This window comes from Diabrotica virgifera, chromosome 4 (assembly GCF_917563875.1).
Source record: "Diabrotica virgifera virgifera chromosome 4, PGI_DIABVI_V3a".
In the NCBI taxonomy this organism is placed as follows: Eukaryota; Metazoa; Arthropoda; class Insecta; order Coleoptera; family Chrysomelidae; genus Diabrotica; species Diabrotica virgifera.
The window spans coordinates 17,677,767-17,701,372 of NC_065446.1; the positions used below are offsets into that span (position 1 = coordinate 17,677,767).

General features: G+C 32.9%; 1 protein-coding gene across 2 annotated transcripts in view; it reads right to left on the reverse strand.

Moving 5' to 3' along the window:
• LOC114335819 (sodium channel protein 60E-like) overlaps positions 1-23,235 on the reverse strand; it is a 384,114-nt gene extending 360,879 nt beyond the window's left edge. For both annotated transcript variants that reach the window (XM_050649033.1, XM_050649032.1), the window contains exons 1-2: positions 23,096-23,235; positions 4,459-4,667 (exon numbers count right to left, since the gene is read on the reverse strand). In XM_050649033.1, coding sequence (XP_050504990.1) covers positions 4,459-4,667; positions 23,096-23,140 — 254 coding nt within the window. In that variant the 5' untranslated portion in view covers positions 23,141-23,235. The remainder of the gene's footprint in view (positions 1-4,458; positions 4,668-23,095) is intronic.
• Between the last annotated feature and the right edge of the window lie 371 nt (positions 23,236-23,606).

Here is a 23,606-nt window from a genome sequence, read left to right on the forward strand (position 1 = left end):
TTCTTCCTAGATATTCTTTTATTTATTATATCGTTTAACGTAAAAATGTGATCTTGTGTACATCTACCAGATCTAAAACCACTTTGCGATTCTTCTAAAGTTGGTTCTATTATTTTTCTCAGTCTACTCTCTACTATTAGCTCATAAACTTTCATCACTGTACTTAACAGAGTTATTCCTCTATAGTTGTTGCAATTCTTGTTGTCACCCTTTTTATGTATAGGTACAATCAGACCAATCTCCCAGTCTGTAGGTATTTGTTCGTCTCTCCAAATCATTTGAAATAGTTCTAATAACTGTTGTAGTCGCATATCACCCATGTTTTTGATCATTCCCGCCGTAATTTGATCATGACCTGGTGCCTTTCCATTTTTTATCTTCCTAATCGCGTCAGTTAGTTCATCCATTGTAATGTTTGGTATAAATTCAACTTCTTGTTCGCCAGTTCTTTCTTCATCTTCTTCACTTGTGCTGTGTGGTTCGTGTTGTAGTAGTTTCTGGAAATATTCTTCCCATCTTTTCATAATGCTCACTTCATCCGTCAGTAGATCTCCATTCTGATCTTTTAGTGATGTTACTTCTTTATGTTTATTACCTCTTATTCCTTTTATGACCTTACAAAATAATTTCTGATTGCTTCTGCTATCGTGTTCTAATTTGTCTCCAAAATCTTTCCAGGACTTTCGTTTTGTTGCTACTACTATATTTTTAACTCTTTTCCGCTGCTCTCTATATTGTTTATAATTTTCTTCTGTTCGGTTACCTAGATATTTTCTCCACATCTCCTTTTTCTTGCGCGTGTGTCTTCTGATTTCCTCTGTCCACCATGCTGTTAGTTTCTGTTTACTGTTGCTTTTGTGTATTCCACAAACTCCCTCTGCTGTTTTTATAATTGTGTCTTTGAATGTTTGCCACATTTGTTCCACTTGTAAGTTTTCCTAATTTTTCCCTCCTAACTCTTCGTTCAAAACATTTACATATTTGTTCGCTAAAGTTTTGTGTCTTAATCTGTATGATTTGATTGTTCTAAATTCTTTTGTTATTGCTCTTTGGTTGTGATCCTCTGTTACTTCGGCTTTTATTGTTGCCACGAGTAAATAATGATCACTACTTATCTATGGACCGCGTCTTACTCTTACATCAGTGATTTTCCTTCTATTTTCTTTTTCTATCAGCACATAGTCTATTATGGATTTTTCACCTCTGCTAGGTTCTTCCCTTGTATACTTATGAATATCTTTGTGTTCATAGAAGGTATTTGTGAAGATTAAATTGTGTATTTGACAGTAGTCGAGTAGTCTCTTGCCATTATTATTTCTCTTTTTTTCCCCATGTATTCCAATTACTGTCTTGTACTCATGATTTCTCTGCCCTACTCTCCCATTAAGGTCTCCCGCTACTAATATGGATCCTTTACTTCTTTCGGTCGCTATTGATAGTTCTTCCCAGGAAACATCTTTTCGTTCTGCTCTTTCGTCTTCGTTCGGCCCATGCACCACTATTATACTTTTGTTTTGTTCATTGCATTTAAATCCAATTACCATTATTCTGTCGGATATGGCCTCCCACTTTTTTACAAACTTTCTGTTTCTGGAGTGTATTATGGATCCTACTCCTGATGCAGCTCTTTCAATTGTGTCGACACCACTGTAGAATAGCAAATGTCCATTTTCTAGCTCTATTTCTCCTTTACCTTTCTTCTTAGTTTCTGTCAATGCAAGAAAATCTAAATTTGCCTTTTCAAATTCTATTTCTAGTTCCTTCTCTTTGTTATACAAAGTTTTGAGGTCCCAGGTTCCTAGTTTAATAGCTTTTGTCATTCTTGTTTTGTTCTCTCTATTATTTTCTTTGTTATTAGTTGTCCTCTTTATTTGTTCCTTCGTAGTACTGGATGTTCCATGTCCTTGCCTGGTCGTCATCAACGTCTCTCCGTCCGATTCGCTAATTAGTTTTTTGAATGGATTGTTCTTGTGTATTTGTTGCGTATCTCAGTAGACCTTTCCGTTTTTCCCATCTCAGGAGACCTTTCGCTGTATGTTCTTCCTGCTTTTGATCTTGCATTACATTCCTTATCGCTATCTGTTACGGCTTGTTGCTCCTCTTGTTCATAACCTAAGCTCTCTGCTCTCAAAAGTCAAAAGAAAAATAAGAAAAAACACGAAAGACAGAAATTTTGTTTTTTGTTCCATAACTTTTTTCCACAGAGATATAGGTATAGGTATAGCAAAAAATAACCTCCATCCCTCTTATTTAAAATGACGTTTGGTAGAAGTCTCTGGGATCTAAAGTTTCCGAAATAGGATTTTTTAAAATTCGCCGCTCACAGCATTTTTGGGTCATTTTCCCCATTATTTCGCAAACATTGTTCTGTAACTTTTTTCTACGCATTTCTAGGTATATGCAATCACACACTTAGTAGAAAAAGAAGTTAATTATCTTTAAAACGGTCTATTGTATAAGGTTGTACGACTATTTTTAAGCAAGTTATGCTTTTCAAGGTTTTATACTTTTAATGATTTTTGATATTTTTTATGATTATTTTTTTAATTTCTCATTATGACTTTTTTCTTGTACATTTAGGTAAATACATTGTGAAATAACAAAAAAAGCTTATTTTTTTACTTTAAAATAGTGCATTGCACAAAATTCTAGGACTATTTTTAAACAAGATATCTGGGGGAGGCTATCCAAGGGTATCCATAATTTGAGAAAAATTTTAAAATGCTGTTTCAATTAGAAGAATATAGTTGCATATTGTAACATACTTGTAAGTTCCAAATAACTTTTCTTAATAACACTTTTCGATATTGTGAAATATAAAGGTACCTACTTTACTCCTAAGCGAAATTAATATTTTTTACATACCTCGTACAGTATTGATAAAATTTCATATCTGATGACTGCAACTTAGGTTTTAGACTATGCAGAGCATTTTATAAAGAATAACTTTTTTCATAAAGTAAATAATAAAAAAGTTTTCCATATGGTTCCAACTTAGTGAGACCTATTGCATGTGTGTATATGTCACACTTTGAAAAACCATAGCTTGCAAATGGTCCCACAGTTTTTTACAGTACACCATTTTAAATTAAAGAAAATTAGCCTTCTTTTTTATTACAAAATGTATACTTATACCTGAATATACAATAAAAACGTTACAATGAGAAATTTAAAAATAATCGTAAAATATATCAAAAATCACTAAAAGTATAACATTTTGAAAAACCATATTTTATTTAAAATAGTCCTACAATCTTCTACAATAGACCATTTTAAAGATTATTGACGTTTCTTCATATTTAATATAACATTGCATATACCTCAATTTGCGGAGAAAAACGTTACAGAACAATGTTTTCAAAATAACAAGGAAAATAGGCCAAAATCGCTGTGAGTAGCGAAATTTGAAAAATCATATTTTGGAAACTATAAATCTTAGAGATTTCTACCAAACGCCATTTTAAAGAGGAAGGATGGAAGTATTTTTTCTGTAGAGTAATGCCTATACCTATATCTGCGTGGAAAAAAGTTATGGGGCAAAAAACAAAATTGCTACCTTTCGTGTTTTTTTCTTGCTTTTCTTTTGAATATATTTTTGTAAAAAAAAATATGTTTGACCTTCAGATATGATATTTCGATAGTAAATTTAACCTGGAACAAATTTTCTGTAGACGTATTTGTACCAAAAGTGCAAAGAACTCACCCTAATTCACCCTGTACCTAGGGACTAATTCACCCCTTTCTCAAAAACGCACCCCTTTAAATGGTAGCACTCTGCGGTTTTTTTATATTTAGAGGTCCATTGACTATATGAAACAATAAAACCCCGTTAACGATGTAGTTCCTTTCTAAAATACGTAATCGATAACCCATTACCCCTAGTTTTACAAAAAGTACATATTTTATTCAGTCTGAGTGTACCTGTGGACTATAATAGACATTTAAAAATGGCTAGATATTCTCGCAGGGATTTTATCCCCGACCTACCTGCGTGGAAGCCAGATGTCTTACCACCTGAGCTATTCGGCCCCATTATTACAAAGTAAAATACAAAGAAATGATGAAAAACTACGTTTTTTTAATAAGACTGGCAGAAAAAACTACTTCCTTCTGGATTTCCAATAAAATAAGATTTACGATGTTAGATATCTAGATGAAATTTATGCAGAAGAGAGAACTGAGCATTTAGCAAAGAATTGATTAGAATATTTGAAGATCTATAAAAAGCAGAAGAAACAGAGAAAAATGGTGGAAAATAATCTTAGAAGTATATCCGTAATAGATTATTAGATTTTTTAAAATTTGTTTTGTGTTATTTTTTTCAAATTTTAACATTAAAAAATTATAAAAATAATTAAAAATTATAAAAAAATCTTGATATCTTGAATCTTATATCACTGGTTAAATCTTGATTATAAAAAATTTAGTTTGTCTCTTAAAAAAATTCAGTTTACTTACTCGGCTTCTTCAATTGTTTCGGCCATGGCAAGGAAGACGCAGTTGAGCAAAATTGTAGCCATAACCAAATAATCGAAGTACTGATTGGTGCAGAGATATATACACGTTTTTCTGATGGGATTAAACGGACTAAAGTAGAAGAAAGAACTCGTAGCGGTGAATCGATGGATATAGTTTTTTCGAAACCTCTTCGATACCACACAGAAGGTCTGTAACCAAAAAAGAAATGTTAGCATATACTATCCAAATGATGTTAATATATTTTATAAAAGTCGCACATTATTACTATCATGCTATTACTGTAACATCTACCCTATTATACAAGAACATAGTAAAACAATTTCTAAACTATTGGTGAGGTAAGACATTGTCCTTCGTCCCTGTTAGAAATTGCGCACCAGACAAGGATTTTATCTGCAAATTTCGCTTGATGTTTATTTTTTTATTTTTATTTATCCGCATCAATGACATATGAATGACAAAAATATGGTAATTATTTACAGTTTACAAAAAATAAATCATAATTTGTTATACAGTTTAAAATGATTTGTAAAAAGACAGAACTTCGTTTAGTCCAGAAAGCCACTGCGCATCCGCTAGGAAAAATATTCTAATTCGGATATTTTTTGCACAATCTTACTCAAAAACGACTCCTTTTAACAAATTTGCATGTTGCCAGGACCAAAAGGTGGTCAAACATTTTTTAAACGTTTTTTTTTGTTTTTTTTCCTAAATTTTTTTTTTGCATGGAAAAAAGTTTTCTTAAGTTTTTTGGATCATTCCAAACAGAAAAGGTCTTTAGTAACTTTTGTCTAAAATTGACAGTTTTTGACATATTAAAAGCGATTAAAAATTGAAAAATTGCGAAATCGGCCATTTTTAACCCTCAAAAACTATGTGAAAAACTAAAAATTTGAATGTTACCAAGGTAGGTAGATATTCTTTAAACATCTATTGATGAAATCGCGAAGAGTTTTTTGCAATACAATATTCAAAACTCCTTTGTTTTTTAATTGCTAATCACGCGTGCGCGACACTATTTTCCACCGACAGTATGGTGCAAATGAAAGGAATAAATTCGTTAGTTCGTAAACCGGCGACTTTAAGGAAAAATCCCGAAACAGGTCGATTTTTATTTTTAAGTTATGATATTGTGGCATATATGGTATACTAGTGACGTCATCCGTCTGGGCGTGATGACGTAATCGATGATTTTTTTAAATGAGAATAGGGGTCGTGTGGTAGCTCATTTGAAAGGTTCTTCAATTCTCTATTCAGTAATGTAAACATTTATATAATTATTTATACAGGGTGTCCTTCTACTTCTTTTTTTGTCAAATAATTTAATTTAATAAAAAATTTTGGATACCCTGTATAAATAATTATATAAATGTTTATATTACTGAATAGAGAATTGAAGAACCTTTCAAATGAGCTAGCACACGACCCCTATTCTCATTTAAAAAAATCATCCATTACGCCATCACGTCCAGATGGATGACGTCACTAGTATACCATGTATGCCACAATATCATAACTTAAAAATAAAAATCGACCTGTTTCGGGATTTTTCCTTAAAGTCGCCGGTTTACGAAATAACGAATTTAATCCTTTCATTTGCACCATACTGTCGGTGGAAAATAGTGTCGCGCACGCTTGATTAGCAATTAAAAAACAAAGGAGTTTTGAATATTGTGTTGCAAAAAGCTCTTCGGCATTTCATCAATAGATGTTTAAAGAATATCTACCTACCTTGACAACACACAAATTTTCAGTTTTTCACATAGTTTTTGAGGGTTAAAAATGGCCGATTTCGCAACTTTTCAATTTTTAATCGCTTATATGTCAAAAACTATCAATTTTAGAGAAAAGTCACTAAAGACCTTTTCTGTTTGGAATGATCCAAAAAACCTAAAATAACTTTTTTCCATGCAAAGAAAAATCATTTTAGGAAAAAACAAAAAAAAAAACGTTTCAAAAATTTTTGACCACCTTTTGGTCCTGGCAACATGCAAATTTGTTAAAAGGAGTCCTTGTTAAGTAAGATTGTGCAAGAAATCCGAATTAGAATACTTTCCCTAGCGGATGCGCAGTGGCTTTCTGGACTAGTTGAATTTTGTAATTGTCCAGAAAGCCACTGCGCATCCGCTAGGAAAAATATTCTAATTCGGATTTTTTGCACAATCTTTCTCAAAAAGGACTCCTTTTAACAAATTTGCATGTTGCCAGGACCAAAAGGTGGTCAAAAATTATTTAAACGTTCTTTTTTTGTTTTTTTCCTAAAATTATTTTTTTTGCATGGAAAAAAGTTTTTTAGGTTTTTTGGATCATTCCAAACAGAAAAGGTCTTTAGACTATTATTTCATGAGATGTTGAAATTTTTCTTTTGACAGAAGTATGTACTACTATGTTGGTAGTATTAGATAATGATTCGGATAGGTTTGGTGAGTTGGTGGAGGTATTTGGTGGTGGACTGGTTGTAGAGGTAGGAGGAGCAGTGGATTGATAAGTAGTTGAAGTATCTGATGTAATGGATTTTGATTTATTGGATAATTTTCTGCTTCAGAAATATTAGCACTCATAGATTGAGATACCTGGTCAAGATTTTGTATACTAATTGATTTAGTAGTGCAGTTTTCGTCTTTATGACCTGTCGTATTACATTTAGAACAATTCAGACCATCTTAGGAAAGATAAATTCTGTAAGGGGTATTGTCGTGAGATATTAGAAGTGAATTTGGGATACGATTATTAATTGTTGGAGCAACAAATACTTGACGCCTAAAGGTTAATATATTACTCTAATAGATATTAAGGGTTAATAAGATACTAATTAGGGGTGATTTCCTCGAATTTTTTACTAATACAAAAAGGGACCAACTTTATTTTGAGTGTAACTTGTTTACTTTTGACGCTAGAAATTTTGTTTATAAAAAAAAATGAAGCTTTTTTAAACACTTTAAATAAGTTGTAATGAATTTTCCCCGAAATGTGCTTCATTTTTGGTTATTTCACGTTAAGGTATTCCATTTGGAATTTGACGAATATGAACCTATTTTTCATTAGCTATAACTCTGCTTCTACTAGGTATAGAGACGTGATATATACACCATTTGTTTTAATTTTTTACAGGCTATATTTTTGCTAAGAACGTATTTTCTACAAAATACTTACTATTTGAGTTATTTGCGAAAAACCGTCTAAAAGCGTGGTTATTTTGTTGAAAAAATTAACATATTCACTGGCAAATAACTCGAAAAGTATTGACTTAGTGAAAAAACTCCATAGAACAAAAGTTACTTAAAAATAGTCAGTTTATCCATTTCCTGACTTACTTTGGACGAACATTTGTTCACCCCCAAAAGGGGGTGAAAACCACCCCAGGGCAAAAGCACATATCGGCACAATATCACTTTTTTTCTTTGACTTGTTAGCTATGTGTATGCCAAATTTCATGTCAATCCAAGCGGTTCTTTAAAATTTAGAGGTTTTGCAATATTTTACCGTTAAAGAACGGACTAATAATTTATTCAAACATATTAGCCCAACAATGATAACAATTGAAAACTTATCCATAGATATTTTCTATAGTTCTATAAATCTTCATAAGAAAATAAAAAATGCAAAAATCTTAAATAATAATTTGTTCGAAAATGTGCTAATTGACTGAAAAGAAATGTGTACACAAATGATTCTAATTAGATAATTTGCTCGAGTTTTATGAAACTTTTAAACTTGAAGTACTTAAACATATAAAGTCGAATAATTAAAACGTGAAAATAAAAACTTAAAGAGTAATAAGCATTTCTACATTTAGAAGATTTAAGTTTTCTCTTAGGATGATTTAGCATAAAAATTTTAAAATACAATTCAAACAATTTGTAAGTTTTTTCAAGCATGCAAGGGATTAAAAGTAAAATTACTTAGCATACAATTTTTCACAAAAAGAATCAGTATTTAAGTACCTAAAGCTAATACTCCTCGTAAAGGAAATGATTTACTATATACTAGTTTGTGTTTTTAAAGACAAACGATATACTATGATTTTTTTCTGATAGGCATTCGTAAGTTAAAGTTGATTTCATGTAATCCAACAATTTAATTGATAACAATAACAACGATAATATTAAGTTTCGACAACAAATAAGTAACTATTTCAACTATAAATAAAAAATGGTGAATTTAAACTTTCATTACATACAAAATGTTCTAAACATTTAAATCTGCTTCTGATTAAAAAAATGCACCAGTACATTTTTAGAAAATACACAACTTAAGCTACAAACTCCACTAATACTTTCTTTATGGAAACATTTTCCATAATTTTGAGATCATTTTGTAATGTGAAAGTATAAATTCAGCGTTTTTTGGGCATATTCCAAATGCCCCATATTTGTTGCTAAAACTAAAAATTTAAATTTCATGTTATAGGCTTTGAAGATTAGGCTACATCAAAGAAAATTTCATAGTGACCGATCAACGGAAATGGTAAATTTCATTGATTCCACAAGAATCGAAAAAAATGGCAAAAATCATGAAATGTTCATGAAAAAATTACTTTCATAGGAGAGCTGCATCTTAACCTTTAAAAGGCATTTTGATTTTTGTCGATAGGATACTCTGATCAAAAGATATCGAATTTTTACCGTCGAGTGTTGATACTGGTAGGGGAGCCCAAGCGGGGATTTTTGCAGTTACTCGAGCGCGTCAGAATATCATATGGGGAGAAACCTGGTATCCTGTAAATGTACCCTTACCATATATGGACTCTTATTACAGAGGAGCTCGTTTAGGGGGGATCCGAAGAAAAAATCTATCCTTAGAAAAACTCGAAATCGTCAGATTAAGATAAAGTAAGTTAAGAACATGCAAAACAGTGTATATTTAAAAAATCTGACGATTTGAGCAAGGAAATGGCGAGTTAAAAAGTTTCACAAAAAACAAGCGAATAATTCGCGAAATGAACGTTAGATCGAAAAACTAAAAAATAATTGTTCAATATTTTTCAAAAATCTATCGAATGATACCAAACATGACTCCCACGGAGAGGGGTGGGGGTAAATTTAAAATTTTAATTACAAATCCCGCGCTATTTCGCAAAATAAACATTAGATCGAAAAACTGCAACATACACTTAATCCATATTTTTGAAAATCTATCAAATAACACCAAACACGACTCCCCACGGAGGTGGGGCGGGGGTTACTTTAAAATCTTAAATAGGAGCCCCAAATTTTTATTCCAGATTTGGATTCTTTACGTAAAAATAAGCAACTTTTATTCGAACCATTTTTTCAAATTATGGATAGATGGCGCTATAATCGGAAAAAACGATTGTTGGAAATGGAAAATTAAATTAAAAATGGAAAGTCCCCACTAAAATGGAAAACTTTACTTAACTTTTTTCGGTTTTAGGACCTACTCTTCACAACCCAATAGGTCCCCAAAGCGCTCGAGTGACTGCACATTTAGCATACTTCGCTCCCCTACTATACCAATAATTTAATTTTACCCTAGAATACGGGACCGTTTTTGCCAAACGTAAATACGGGACTATCGTACATTTTACTACTCCATAGAATAGAGCCTATATTTTTTACTTTGAATTTTTTATTCAGTGTACAGAAAACAATTAAAATTTTTAGAATAATAATAAAAGCATAAAATTATGAAACAGACATAATTTGGGTATTTTTAGGAACATATGGTACAAATATCTCCTCGGTGTTCTCCGCAAATTGGCTTCTTCCACTCCTTGCAATAGTTGGTGGACATGCGCCTTTTTTTTGTCTGGACAGTAGAAACAAGTCTTCCTCATCTTTTTCTAAGTTATATTCGCATCATCTTCTTTAGTTATGTTGAGGATTTCAGCTATGTTTTGGCGAATATTTCGACGTAAACTTGCGGGGTTGTATATGTTTATCGCCATGACTATGACTGCTATCGGAGCCATAGGATTCATTTTCAAAATTGTCTTCTTCTCAGTCACTATCACTATCTTCAAACGGATCTGGATCACTCTCTTCCCCGTTCATAATACGTGCCGCTTCCTCCTCCGGTTGTTTTGCAGACAAAAACTTTGTATTTGACATTCTAATAAGAAAAGCTCAAATATTAAATAGTATATGTAATGAGAATGAAAAAAAAAATTTACCTTAATTTTTTGTTACTAAAAATCAAAATACAAACAATAATAACCAGCTGATTTATTATGTGACATAAACACGGGACTTTCGTAAATTTTACGAACCAAGTGACGAAAAAGGTCTTAGAATTGGAAATTATAACAACCGTCTGCCACATTATCAAGCTCAATAGTCAATACTAATGTGGAAGGTACTCAATTGGGGAAATCGTTATAATAAACGAGAGTGGACAAAAATGCCCGATGTATTATGAGCGTCGTAAAATTTACGAATGACCCGTATTCTAGGGTTAAATTGATTTCGCTCGCGCAACTGACATTCAAACTCGTCCGTCGTTCCAAGTGTTGTTTCATACGCGCTTAATAGTTAATTTTACACAAAAGGTGATAATATACATTTTTTCAAAATTAACATTCTCAACAAAATTCAGATTGTTCGTTTGATTTTTGAAGGTTCAGTGGCTTTTCATTTTTGATAACTGGAGTACTAGACTTATAATAAGCAAAGAAAACGAGGTAAGAATATTTGCTGTGTGCGTGACCATGGTGGGGGTACCATTAAACGATGCCAGTGTGAGTAGCGGCGAAATATGACAATATTGAAGGTATCTTTGTAATGTCATTGTCATTGTTTGAATGACAAATTGATCAAAAATTGTAAATACATGTTGCGTAAGTATTTAATTGTGCCAATAATAGCCAAAATGAATTCAACATCAACACATACCATTTTTTCGTAGTATAAAATAAATTGTATGAAACCATGGATGAATTCCATATCCCCGGTAAAATGATAAGACTGGTTAAGGTTACAATGCGCAAAGTTGTTTACAAAGTTGAAATACAGGGCGAAAAATCACAGGCGTTTGAAACGCATGTTGGGCTGCGACAGGGAGATGCGCTGGCGTATCTTCATTTCAACATAGCTCTGGAAAAGGCGGTCAGTGATACCCGAATAGACAGCAGACGAAACATTTTTAATAAATCATCCCAAATTTTGGCATTTGCAGATGATGTGGACCTAATTTCCCGCATAAAACGCAAGCTAGAAGAAATGTATACCACCTCCTCGAATGGGGCCTACAAGTAAATGAGGAGAAAACTAAGATGATACCATCAACACCCAATAATAGATCTAGAAACATCAGTTACCTATTCACGGTTGATAACTGTATCTTTGAAGTGGTGGACAAATTCACATACTTAGGCTCCCTGATCACCAAGGAAACCGTCATGATGGAAGAAATCAAGCAAAGGATAATCCGAGCAAGCAAATGCAATTTTGGACTAAGTAGACATATGAGAAGCAGAAACTTAAGTCAAAAAACAAAACAACCATATACAAAACCCTTAAACAACCAGTGTTGACATAATGATCGGAGACATGGACCATCTCCAAGGTAGATGAAAAACTTCTGCTTATCTTTGAACACTTTATGCAGGGAAAGTGTACCATCTGTGCATATAAACAATACCATCATACCCACAAGAAATGATGTTAAATACTTAGGAATACATTTTGACAGCCGACTAAATTGGGGAAAGCACATCTGGAAAAAACGACTACAACTAGGAATAATATACAGGAAAATGTATTGGTTCATGAACAAAAACTCCAAATTAAGTCTATACAATAAATTATTATTGTATAAGTCTATCCTAAAGCCAGTTTGGACTTACGGTATTCAGATATGGGGTACAGCATCTAATTCCCATTTACTGAAACTTCAGCGTTTTCAATCAAAAATCTTGAGACATATTACCAACGCTCCGTGGTATGTGCCTAATTATGTTATACATCGAGAATTTCAGATCCAAAACAATAAAGACACCGTTGTCTCACTCAGTGGAACCTACAAAAATAGACTACTGAAGCATCCAAATACGCTTGCGCAAGACCTACTTAAGCGACCCAGGAGAGGAAGACTAAAACGCCGTGACCCATTAGACCTTTCGGTACCTGTAATTACTGAAACGTAGACTATATAATTTAATGTGTGTGTATTTTAACTATTGATGTTTTTTTTATATGTTCGTAAAATATGTTTTTGTAAATTGTTATTTAGATCTCAGATATTTTTATCAGAAATGTATCGCAAAGGATTTTCATCACTGGACGGATTTCCACTATGTTAATGTGATAAACCTATTGCTTATTGTTTTTTTAATTGTAAAAACAGATTGCAGTAAATAAAGGATGTTTAAAAAAAATCTTTGAACGAAGGATCCTGAGAGGAATAATCGGCGTCATCTGTGAAAGTGGTATTTGGAGGAGGAGGTACAACTGCGAGATATACCACAGATATATCTCTTATAAAAATAGGAAGACTAAGTTGTGCACTAATGCGCAGGACATATAGCAAGATCACAGCAGAACAACCCTGCTAAAACAATCCTAATGTCACAACCTGTGGGAAGTAGAAATAGGGGTAGGCCAAAACTCAGACGGAAGGATGGTGTAGATGAGGATGGTAGAAAAATAGGCGCAGCAAACTGGCAACAGTTGACAATGAATAGAACTGACTGGCTTGATAAACTTGGGAAGGTCAAGGCGATTTTAAGCTAAGGACACATTATTAACACGTGTCGTGTTAACACGCATTACGCGTGTCAAATAAATATCTATTACGTTATTTTAAATAAATCTACACATATTATTGTGATGGGTCGTCAGAAACCGACAACACGCTTTAACACGTCTTAATGGTCTTAACGCGTGTTTTCAATATCTAACATGGTTAGATTTTTGTCAGAGTGTTACAGTGTGTTAAAACATCAAAACAGCGCCAAGAGTTTGTTCACATATTTTATAAGTAGGTACATTTTATACGTTTAAATATGGAGGAACAATTAGCAGAACATGATATTCACCAAATTCGTGTCTACATTCGTTTATTGGATGAACCCAGTACTCTGTACATTCATATCGTAGCATAAGCAATGCCCAGAAACAGCTACCATTTCCTCTTCTTCAACTAACCAATCCATCTCTTCTTGTAGGTGCTCCATTATATTGTAAGTACTATTTCACTAGTTTAAGAACATCAAAATGTCAGCATAACACACGTTTTGCAACACAGATATGTGTCCGGCGTATCTGATATGTCGCATTCTGACGTGCCGTGTTGACACGTGTTAACACGACACGTGTTAATAATGTGTCCTTAGCTTTCTAGGGCTGTAGCACCATTGAAAATGAATAATAGCCAAAATAGTAAGTTTAATTTCTATAGATATCCAAAAATGAAAAATAAATTGGAGAAGATTTAAACCGAGAGGAGTAAATTCAAAAGACAGATTCACACCAAATAATGTCACTATAAAAATACCAGAAACATCTTTTTTGGATGAGAGTGTTTTTCATCGAATTACATCTGCACTACCCAATTTAATTTATATCTTCCTTAATGGTAGGGGAGCCCAAGCGGAGAATTTTGAGGTTACTCGAGCGCGTCAGATTATTACATGAGGAGAAACCTTGTACACTGAAAATGCACCTCTACCATAAATTGGCTCTTATTGCAGTGGAGTTTGTTAAGGGGGCCCGAAAAAAATCTATCCTTAATGACAACTCGAAATCGTCAGATTAAGAAGGTAAGTTAAGTACATGCAAAACAGTGTATATTTAAAAAATCTGACGATTTGAACGGGGCGTAAGAAAATGGGTGAGTCCCAAAGTTTTACAAGAAAAAGCGAATATTTCGCGAAATTAATGACAAATCGAAAAACTGAAAAATACGTACTCAACATTTTTCAATAATTTATCGAATGATACCAAACACGACCTCCCACGGAGAAGGGTGGGGGGTAAATTTGATATTTTAAATGCGAAATCCGCGATAATTCGCGAAATGAACATCAGATCGAAAAACTGAAAAATACACTTATTCAATATTTTTGAAAAATCTATCGAATGGAACCAAACACGACCCCTCACGGAAGTGGGGTGGGGAGTTACTTTAAAATCTTAAATGGGAGCCCGCATTTTTTATTGCAGATTTGTATTCCTTACGTAAAAATAATTAACTTTTATTCGAGACATTTTTTCTAATTGTGAATAGGTGGCGCTATAATCTAAAAATACGATTGTTGAAAATGGAAAACTAAATTAAAAATGGACAAGTCCCCACTAAAATGGAAAACTTTACTTAACTTATTTTGGTTTTAGAACCTACTCTTCACAACCCAATAGGTCCGCAATGCGCTCGAGTGACTGCACATTTAGCATACTTTGCTCCCCTACTATAATATTTCTCCCAGTTCATTACAATTTAACTGTTGGTCTAATTAGTGTTTGACCGTTGTCAGAACTTATATTTCCATAATTTTGTAGCGTCCTTGTAAACACGAAATAATTGTTTGGAATTATTCAAGATAATTTTCAAGTTCCTGAACCCTACGCATTGCGGTCAGCTGAAATACACTCGAAAGCGGTTTATGTACAAGCAACAGTTTGAACGAGGAAGCATAATATGCAACAGGCTAAAACATCTTGATGGATTCTGACCCAGATCAATCCGTGGAATGTTGTAAGATTTATTAGATAAATTTCAGTAAATGCTTACAAGTTTATACGCTAAGTTGAAATGATCTTTGCAATATCAATGCATAGATGAGTTTATCAAAAATTTTAATAATAGCACGTTCTTTAAAGGTAAAATATTGCAAAACCTATAAATTTTAAAGAACCGCTAGGATTGACATGAAATTTGGCATTCACATAGCTAACAAGTCAAAGAAAAAAAGTGATATTGTGCCGACGTGTGCTTTTGCCCTAGGGGTGAGTTTTGCCCCCTTTTGGGGGTAAAAAATATATGTTCGAAATAAGTCCGGAAATGGATAAAATGACTAATTCTAAGCAACTTTTGTTCTGTAAAGTTTTTTCACCAAAATAATACTTTTCTAGTTATTTGCGAGTGAATATGTTAATTTTTCTACAAAATAACCACGTTTTCAGACGGTTTTTCGCAAATAAGTCAAAAGTAAGTATTTGGTAGAGAAAAAAATTCTTATGAAAAATATAGCACGTAAAAAGTGAAAAACATGGTGTATATATTAGGTCACTATACCTAGTAGAACCAGAGTTATAGCTAATGAAAAATAGGTTCATATTCGTCAAATTCCAAATCGAATATTTTAACGTGCCATAACCAAAAAACGAAGCACTTTTTTGGAGAAAACTCATTTTAGCTTTTTTAAAGTGTTTAAAAAAATGCTTATTTTTGTTTTTTAAAAAAATTTTTAGCACCAAAAGTAAACAAGTTACTCTCAAAATAAAGTTGGTCCCTTTTTTTGGTAATAAATCGGGAAATTTACCCCCTAATTAGCATTTCAAATGAACTTAATTGTTACCACTTCACAAGTTTTTTACTTGGGTACATATTGATCATATGATCTGTAAGTTTCATCCGTTCAAAGTACTTATTTTTGAAAGAGCTGTAGTTAAAAGAGCTTGAACGAGTCACTTATCACGAGTGTATGCAAATTTATAAACACCGAATCTTAACCAATTTTTGTCTTACAGAAAAACCAAAAAAAAAACAAAATATTCAGAAAAATGAAGATGACTTTTTTATTGTTTAAGATTTTTGGTATCTCTAACAATTTTTAAGTTAATCTGAAAAATAGCATTTTTTTCAAAATTAAATTTTTTAAAAATTTTACTTTAAAACCAAATTTTTTCAAAAATAAGCACTTTAAATCGATGAAACTTACAGATCATAAAACACAACATAAGTAAAGTAACTTGTGAAGCCGTAACGATTAATTTCATTTAAGTTGCTAATTGTGGGCTGATCTTCCTGATTTTTTTTGCCAACACAAAAGGGACCAACTTTATTTTGAGCGTAACTTGCTTATATTTGATGCTAGAAATTTTTTTATAAAAAACGTAAATAAGGCTTTTTTTTTAACTTTAAAAAAGTTGTAATGTGTTTTTCCCAAGAATGCTTCATTATTTGGATATTTCACATTGAATTATTCTATTTGGAATTTTTCGAATATGAACCTATTTTTCATTAGCTATAACTCTGCTTTTGTCAGGTATAGAGAACTAATATATGCACCGTTTTTTCCACTTTTTGATAGGCTATAGTTTTACTAAGAATATTTTTTTCGACAAAATGCTTACGTTTTGAGTTATTTGCGAAAAACCGTCTAAAAACGTGGTTATTTTGTTGAAAAATGAACATATTCACTTGCAAAATAACTCGAAAAGTATTGATTTGGTGAAAAAAGTTTATAGAACAAAAGTTGCTTAAAATTAGTCAGTTTATTCATTTCGGGACTTATCTTGGACATATATTTTTTCACCCCCGAGATGGGGTGAAACTCACCCTTAGGGCAAAAGCATACTTCGGCACCATATCACTTTTTTTCTTTGACTTGTTAGCTATGGGTATGCCAAATTTCATGTCAATCCAAGCGGTTCTTTAAAATTTACAGCAAAAACCGTGAAAGAATGTACTATAAAAGGAAAGCAATAATTTCACATAGTATCTACATGTGGTGAGCATGCTAAGAACCGGCAAAATAATGCAAAAGATATAATAAGAAAAACAAAAAAAAAACATACACAAAAAAAAACAAATACAACGCAAAATAAATCAAAATAACGCAAAAGATATAATAAGAAAAACATATTAAGTTATGATTTAGCGATAGAAACCTATAAATTCACATTATATTGATTGTTTCCTACCTTAAGACGTATCAAAGGAGTATGTCAACTAAAACTGTCACTGTCACAGTGGTAGTTGACAAGCTTGTCCGAAACGTCGAAAGGTGGGAAACAATCAATAGAGATAAAACACAGAAGGCTTGCAAAAATATTACCGAACACATAAAAAGATTATCAGGATGTGAGCATCATTGCAACTTTATACCGATATCAGAAAGCCATAATTCAAGTAGACCAACCAAAATCTAAGGAGATTCCAATAACGATAAAGATGTGTATTGCACATATCGTCCTGAACATCTCTCTTAACATCTCAGAAGAGATGTTCAGAGAGGCACTAGTGAATAATCTCAGAAATGCAGATGATACAATACTCATTATAAGGACAGCAGAGAAGGGTTAAGAATTTCGGTTGATCGCACTACGCAGTATTGCGATAGGTATGGAATGGCTCTGAATCTACGTTAAAGGAAAAGAAAATCAATGGGAAAATCCCAATAGTTGGCTGTATACCATAGTTTAAAAAATTTATACAGAAGTAAAAACTTCAAATTGTATTCTGATATAAAATTAATTATTTACTCTCTAATTTACTCTCTTTTAACGTGGATAAGACAGTAGCATTATCCTATAAAAGTGCTCTTCAACCCCTGCTTGTTAATAACAGCTAGATCTCTACCGTTGGTTCGGTAAAATTTCTTGGTATTTTTTAGACAGCAACCTCAAATGGTCCCTTCATATCGATGTGTTAAGTAAGAAACTCGCCTCAGCCTGCTATGCTATAAGATCTGTTTCGAAAGAACTCAATTTAGCATCTTCTAAACTAACATATTTTTCTTTGTTCGAGTCTCATCTTCGATATGGTCTTCCTTTTTGGGGTCCTTCTTGGGGTTTTTGGTACAGCTGCCCAATTAGATGGTATTTTTAAATTACAAAAAAGAGCAATAAGGTATCTGTTTGGCCTCAGAAGAACAACACATTGCAGAAGTTACTTCAAAGATCACGGCATTTTAACCCTTACATCTTTATATATTTTAGAAACTGTTTGCTTAATTCGTAAACACATGCATGTCTTTCCAGCAAGGCCTCGTCATGACTATTCCACCAGAAATTCAAATTTTGATGTCTATTTACCGATCCCGTCCTCTGAGTTAGTAAAGAAATCGATATTATATTCCGCAAAAAAACTATACAACCATCTCTCTTCACAACTCAAATCTGCAACATCAACATCCTTTCTCAAGTTCCGTAAAATGACAAAAGCTCATTTATCTAAAAGACCATATTATTCAGTAGAACAGTTTCTTAATGACTAACTAAGAAATTACAGTAATGTACAAGTAACCAAACTTATCTATATTTGGGTGTCACATGCAGCAGCTTAAACTTATTAGTTCCTATGTCTATAAATAGTTTACTTTGTTGTATATTCACTTTGCAATTTCTATAAATTGTTGCAATATATCGATTTTGTTTTTTTTTCTTTACTTTATTAACTTATATTTTGTATTTATGTATATTTTTTTTATATTGACGATTTATCAAATTTCAGAAAATTGTATTTGTTATTGTTATTGTTAGATATTATTTATTTATTTTTTCTGACTTTAATTAAGCTTTGTCCATAAAATTTGTATTTTCAGTGACAATAAAGCATATTTCTATTCTATTCTATTCTAAAAACTATCTAAAAGTCATCCACATGGATTGCAAAACGTTTTCGTTCTAATCAGAACATCTTCAGTGCATTCTGCAAAGTAGTTGTAACTAGCACACCAATGAAGTTGGTCTGTGCTAATTGAAATGGCAAGTACCTAGTTTTTTTCCGAGCAAGGAAGTATGTTGCTCTTTAGGCACATACATAATTTAATCTTTTAACATCGACTAGTAGTCACAATATTTTATTAAAATTTATAATGTAAGCCATATATTATAAAGTTACCACCTTCATTGGTGTGCTAGTTACAACTACTTTGCGGAATGCACTGAAGATGTTCTGATTAGAACGAAAACGTTTTGCAATCCATGTGGATGACTTTTAGATAGTTTTTAAATAAACAATTTTATACCAGAATACAATTTGAAGTTTTTACTTCTGTATAAGTTTTTTTAAAGGAAAAGCTTTAGGGAAAGTACGGATACAATTACTTGGGATGTGAGCTACATGAACAATAGGGCCGCAGCCTTGAAATAAAACGACGCATTGAGATTAACACAAGCGCTTTGAATAAAATAAAATCAGTATTTTATACAATGGTAAACTGAGAGTAGATATTAGAACTAGGGTATTGAGATGTTACGTATTCTCTGTCATTTTATATGGAGTTGAAGCCTGGACAACTGAAAAAAGACTTGCCAGCTATGAGATGGGGTATTACCGAAGCATGTGGAAATTATCATGGATACAACACATACCTAATAAATACGGAAACATTAAGAAAGATGAAGAAAGATGAAGAAAGAAAAAGAAATACTCAACACTATGAAGGAAAGAGAAATGTGCCACTTTTTTCACGTACATACTTAGAAATCAAAAATATAAATTAATGCGATTGGTTATCTATACAAGAAAAACATTGATGAGAATTACCACATGGAACATCAGATTACTAAATACTGGAGATCAAGAAATCACCCAATGGTAGGGGAGCAAAGTATGCTAAATGTGCAGTCACTCGAGCGCTTTGGTGACCTATTGGGTTGTGAAGAATAGGTCCTAAAACCAAAAAAAGTTAAGTAAAGTTTTCCATTTTAGTGGGCGCTTGCCATTTTTTAATTTAATTTTCCATTTTCAACAATCGTTTTTTCCGATTATAACGCCATCTATCCATAATTCGAAAAATTGTTTCGAATAAAAGTTACTTATTTTTACGTAAGGAATCCAAATCGGCAATAAAAAATGAGGGCGCCTATTTAAGATTTTAAAGTAACCCCCCACCCCACTTCCGCGGGGGGTCGTGTTTGGTGCCATTCGATAGATTTTTAAAAAATATTGAACAAGTATATTTTACAGTTTTTCGATCTGATGTTCCTTTCGCGAAATATCGCGGGATTCGTATTTAAAATATTAAATTTACCCCCCACCCCTCTCCGTGTGAAGTCGTGTTTGGTATCATTCGATAGATTTTTAAAAAATATTGAGCACATATTTTTTAGTTTTTAGATCTGTCATTCATTTCGCGAAATATTCGTTTTTTTCTTGTAAAACTTTGGGACTCGCCCATTTCCTTACGCCCCGCCCAAATCGTCAGATTTTTAAAATATACACTCTTTTGCATGTACTTAATTTACCTTATCTTAATCTGACAATTTCGAGTTTTTTTAAGGATAGATTTTTTATTTCGGGCCCCCCTTAACGAACTCCCCTGTGTTAAGAGCCAATATATGGTAGAGGTACATCTGCAGGGTACCAGGTTTCTCCCCATATGATAATCTGACGCGCTCGAGTAACTGCAAAAATCCCCGCTTGGGCTCCCCTACCACAAGTATTAAAAGAGAAATAAATAGATACATGCGGTCTACAGGAAACAAAAAAGAAAGGAAAAGGACAATCAAGATTAGGGGAATATTTATTAATCTACAGTGGAGCAGCAAAAGAAAACAGGGCCAAAGAAGGTGTAGCATTACTAATACATCAAAAATACCAAAATCACATCAAAGAGTGTCAATATATCGGAAAAAATAATTCCGACCTCTATTTGCTAAACGCGACCATAATGAACCACCAACACCTGAAGTTACGACAAACGAAGAAATAAACATCGAGGAGGGAGAGGTAAAGGAAGCACTAAGAAAATTAAAAAATAGAAAATCTCCACAAGAAGACAGAATATCGAACGAACTCCTAAAGTACGGAGGAAAAGATCTAACTAAACAACTATTAAAACTAATACAAAAAATAATCCAACAAAAGAGAATACCACAAGAATGGAGATCAAGCATCCTAATATCTCTCTTCAAACAAGGAGACAAATCAGACCGGAGAATTACAGAGGAATTAACTTAGTAAACACAACATTAAAATTAACAACCAAAGTGATAACAAACAGTTTAAATGCAATTATACCATTAGCAGAAGACCAACAAGGTTTTAGGTCGGGAAGGTCATGTACTGACGCTATATTTATAATGAGGCAAGTTTAAGAGAAATCGATGGAATACAACAAACCGGCATATTTATGTTTCGTGGACCTTAAGAAAGCATTCGACAGGGTCACATTAAGGGACATTATCCGTTTGTTATACTCGAGAGCGATACCTCTAGGAATAATTAAAACGATCGAAAACATCTACCAGAACAACACAATAAAAGTAAAAGTGGAAGATGAACTAACTGACCCAATTGAAGCCGGCAATGGGATAAGACAGGGGGATTCCTTGAGTCCTTTATTGTTCAACCTGATCATGGACGAAACAATAAAAAAAAATAAGAACTAAAAAAGGATACAAAGATGATTTACAACGTACGCTGCACCAATTTAACATAACCGCCAGAAAATTTAACAGGTTAATTTTCCCAAAAAAAGACCAAATGCATGGTTATAACAGCAGATCCAATATGATGTAAATTGTAGCTGAAAGGTCAGATAATAGAACAAGTGATGGAGTTTAAATACCTAGGCTCCTAAGCATCACACTATCTAGCTACGGAAGGCTCGAAACAGAAGTGAAAGATCAAGTGAATAGAGCAAACAGAGCCGCAGGTTGCCTGAATGACACAATATGGAGAAATAAAGATATTGGAGAAGAAATGAAAGGCAGAATTTACAAAATAGTCATCAGACCAATAATGACATACGCAGCAGAAACACGACCCGACACAGGGAGGACAAAAAGATTGCTCGAAACAGCGGAGATGAAAACCCCTCGAAAAATCGATGGTAAGACTCTATGGGACAGAGCTAGAAGTACAGATATACGACGGAGATGCAAGGTGGATAACATTAATAACTGGGTAAAAAATAGAAGAATAGAATGGAATGGCCACATAAGCCGAACGACAACAAATAGGGTAGTTGGGACAGCGAGAGACGGTTCCCTAATAGGAAGATGATCAGTGGGAAGGCCACGAAAACGTTGGAACGACAACTTACTAGATGCACATTGAAGAAACAGACAGAGTCATGTCTATACAAAAAGAAGAAGAAGAAGAAGAAGAAGAAGAGAGGTTATCTATACAAGGAAAAGTGGACAAATTTAAAACAGTGTAGCTGTAGCTGAAAAACAACTATAGAATTCTTCAGAACCGCTGCAGATAGAGTAAAATAGACCGTGATGATCGCCAATGCCCTTAAAGATGAGGCACATGAAGAAGAAGCTGGACAGTATTAGTCTCATTTTTCCCTTATATAGACATATAATGTATTTCCCTTATTTGGTATCCGTCAATATAATATCTATGTATTAATATGATGACTTGGTTCCTTAAAAACTTTGGATACGAATAGATGACAGTAGATATCTGGTTCAGAATTAACTTGAAATTTAGAAGTAGAACCGGTCCTGATAACAGGCCCTTGGTCGATATTGTAAACTCGAATATATGGTTTGTAAAAAATGTTTCTGTTTTGACAATAATAATTATATTATTCACTTTTTTTCAAATGGTTAAGTAAATCTCACTCCCAAAAATAACGGAGTCAATATTATGTTATTATTTTTCAGTAGCAAAATGTGAATCCTACAGACATACACATAAGTAATAGAAACAAAAATACCAAAAGAAATTATATACAGTCTGTACAATATTAAATTAGGTTAACATTGCCATAATAATATAGATACCTATGTAGGTATTTTATATTTCAACTTACTCCTCCAATATTGTGTGGATCCTCAATGAAGACGAAATTCTCCATGTCAAATAGTTTTTAATCAATTATTTAATCAAAACACCCACATTATTAGCACAAGCATGTCACAAACACTCGAGTATACAGCATTAATCTTCAAGTTGGGTTCGGAGTGAGTACTATGATTTGAAATATGCCAGTGGTGGCGCTGCACGATGATAAATAATTATTATTTAGGGCCCCTAAATAAATTATTAAGTAGTCATATATCTATTTGTATACAAGATTGCTGATTTCCTTTCTAAAAAATTGTATATTTTATTGTTAATTGTATAAGTTACCTATATAGTGGAACAAAAAGTATTGTTGATTTGAACATAACAGGTTTATAACAAAATTTTAGTAAAAACCGATACCCCAATAAACAATATCGACACCTATTTGCAAGAGTTATCCTTCCAAATTATTATCCTTTTTTTTTTCTGATATCTATCGTCTCTCGATGTACGCTAAAAACGTCTACACACGCCCT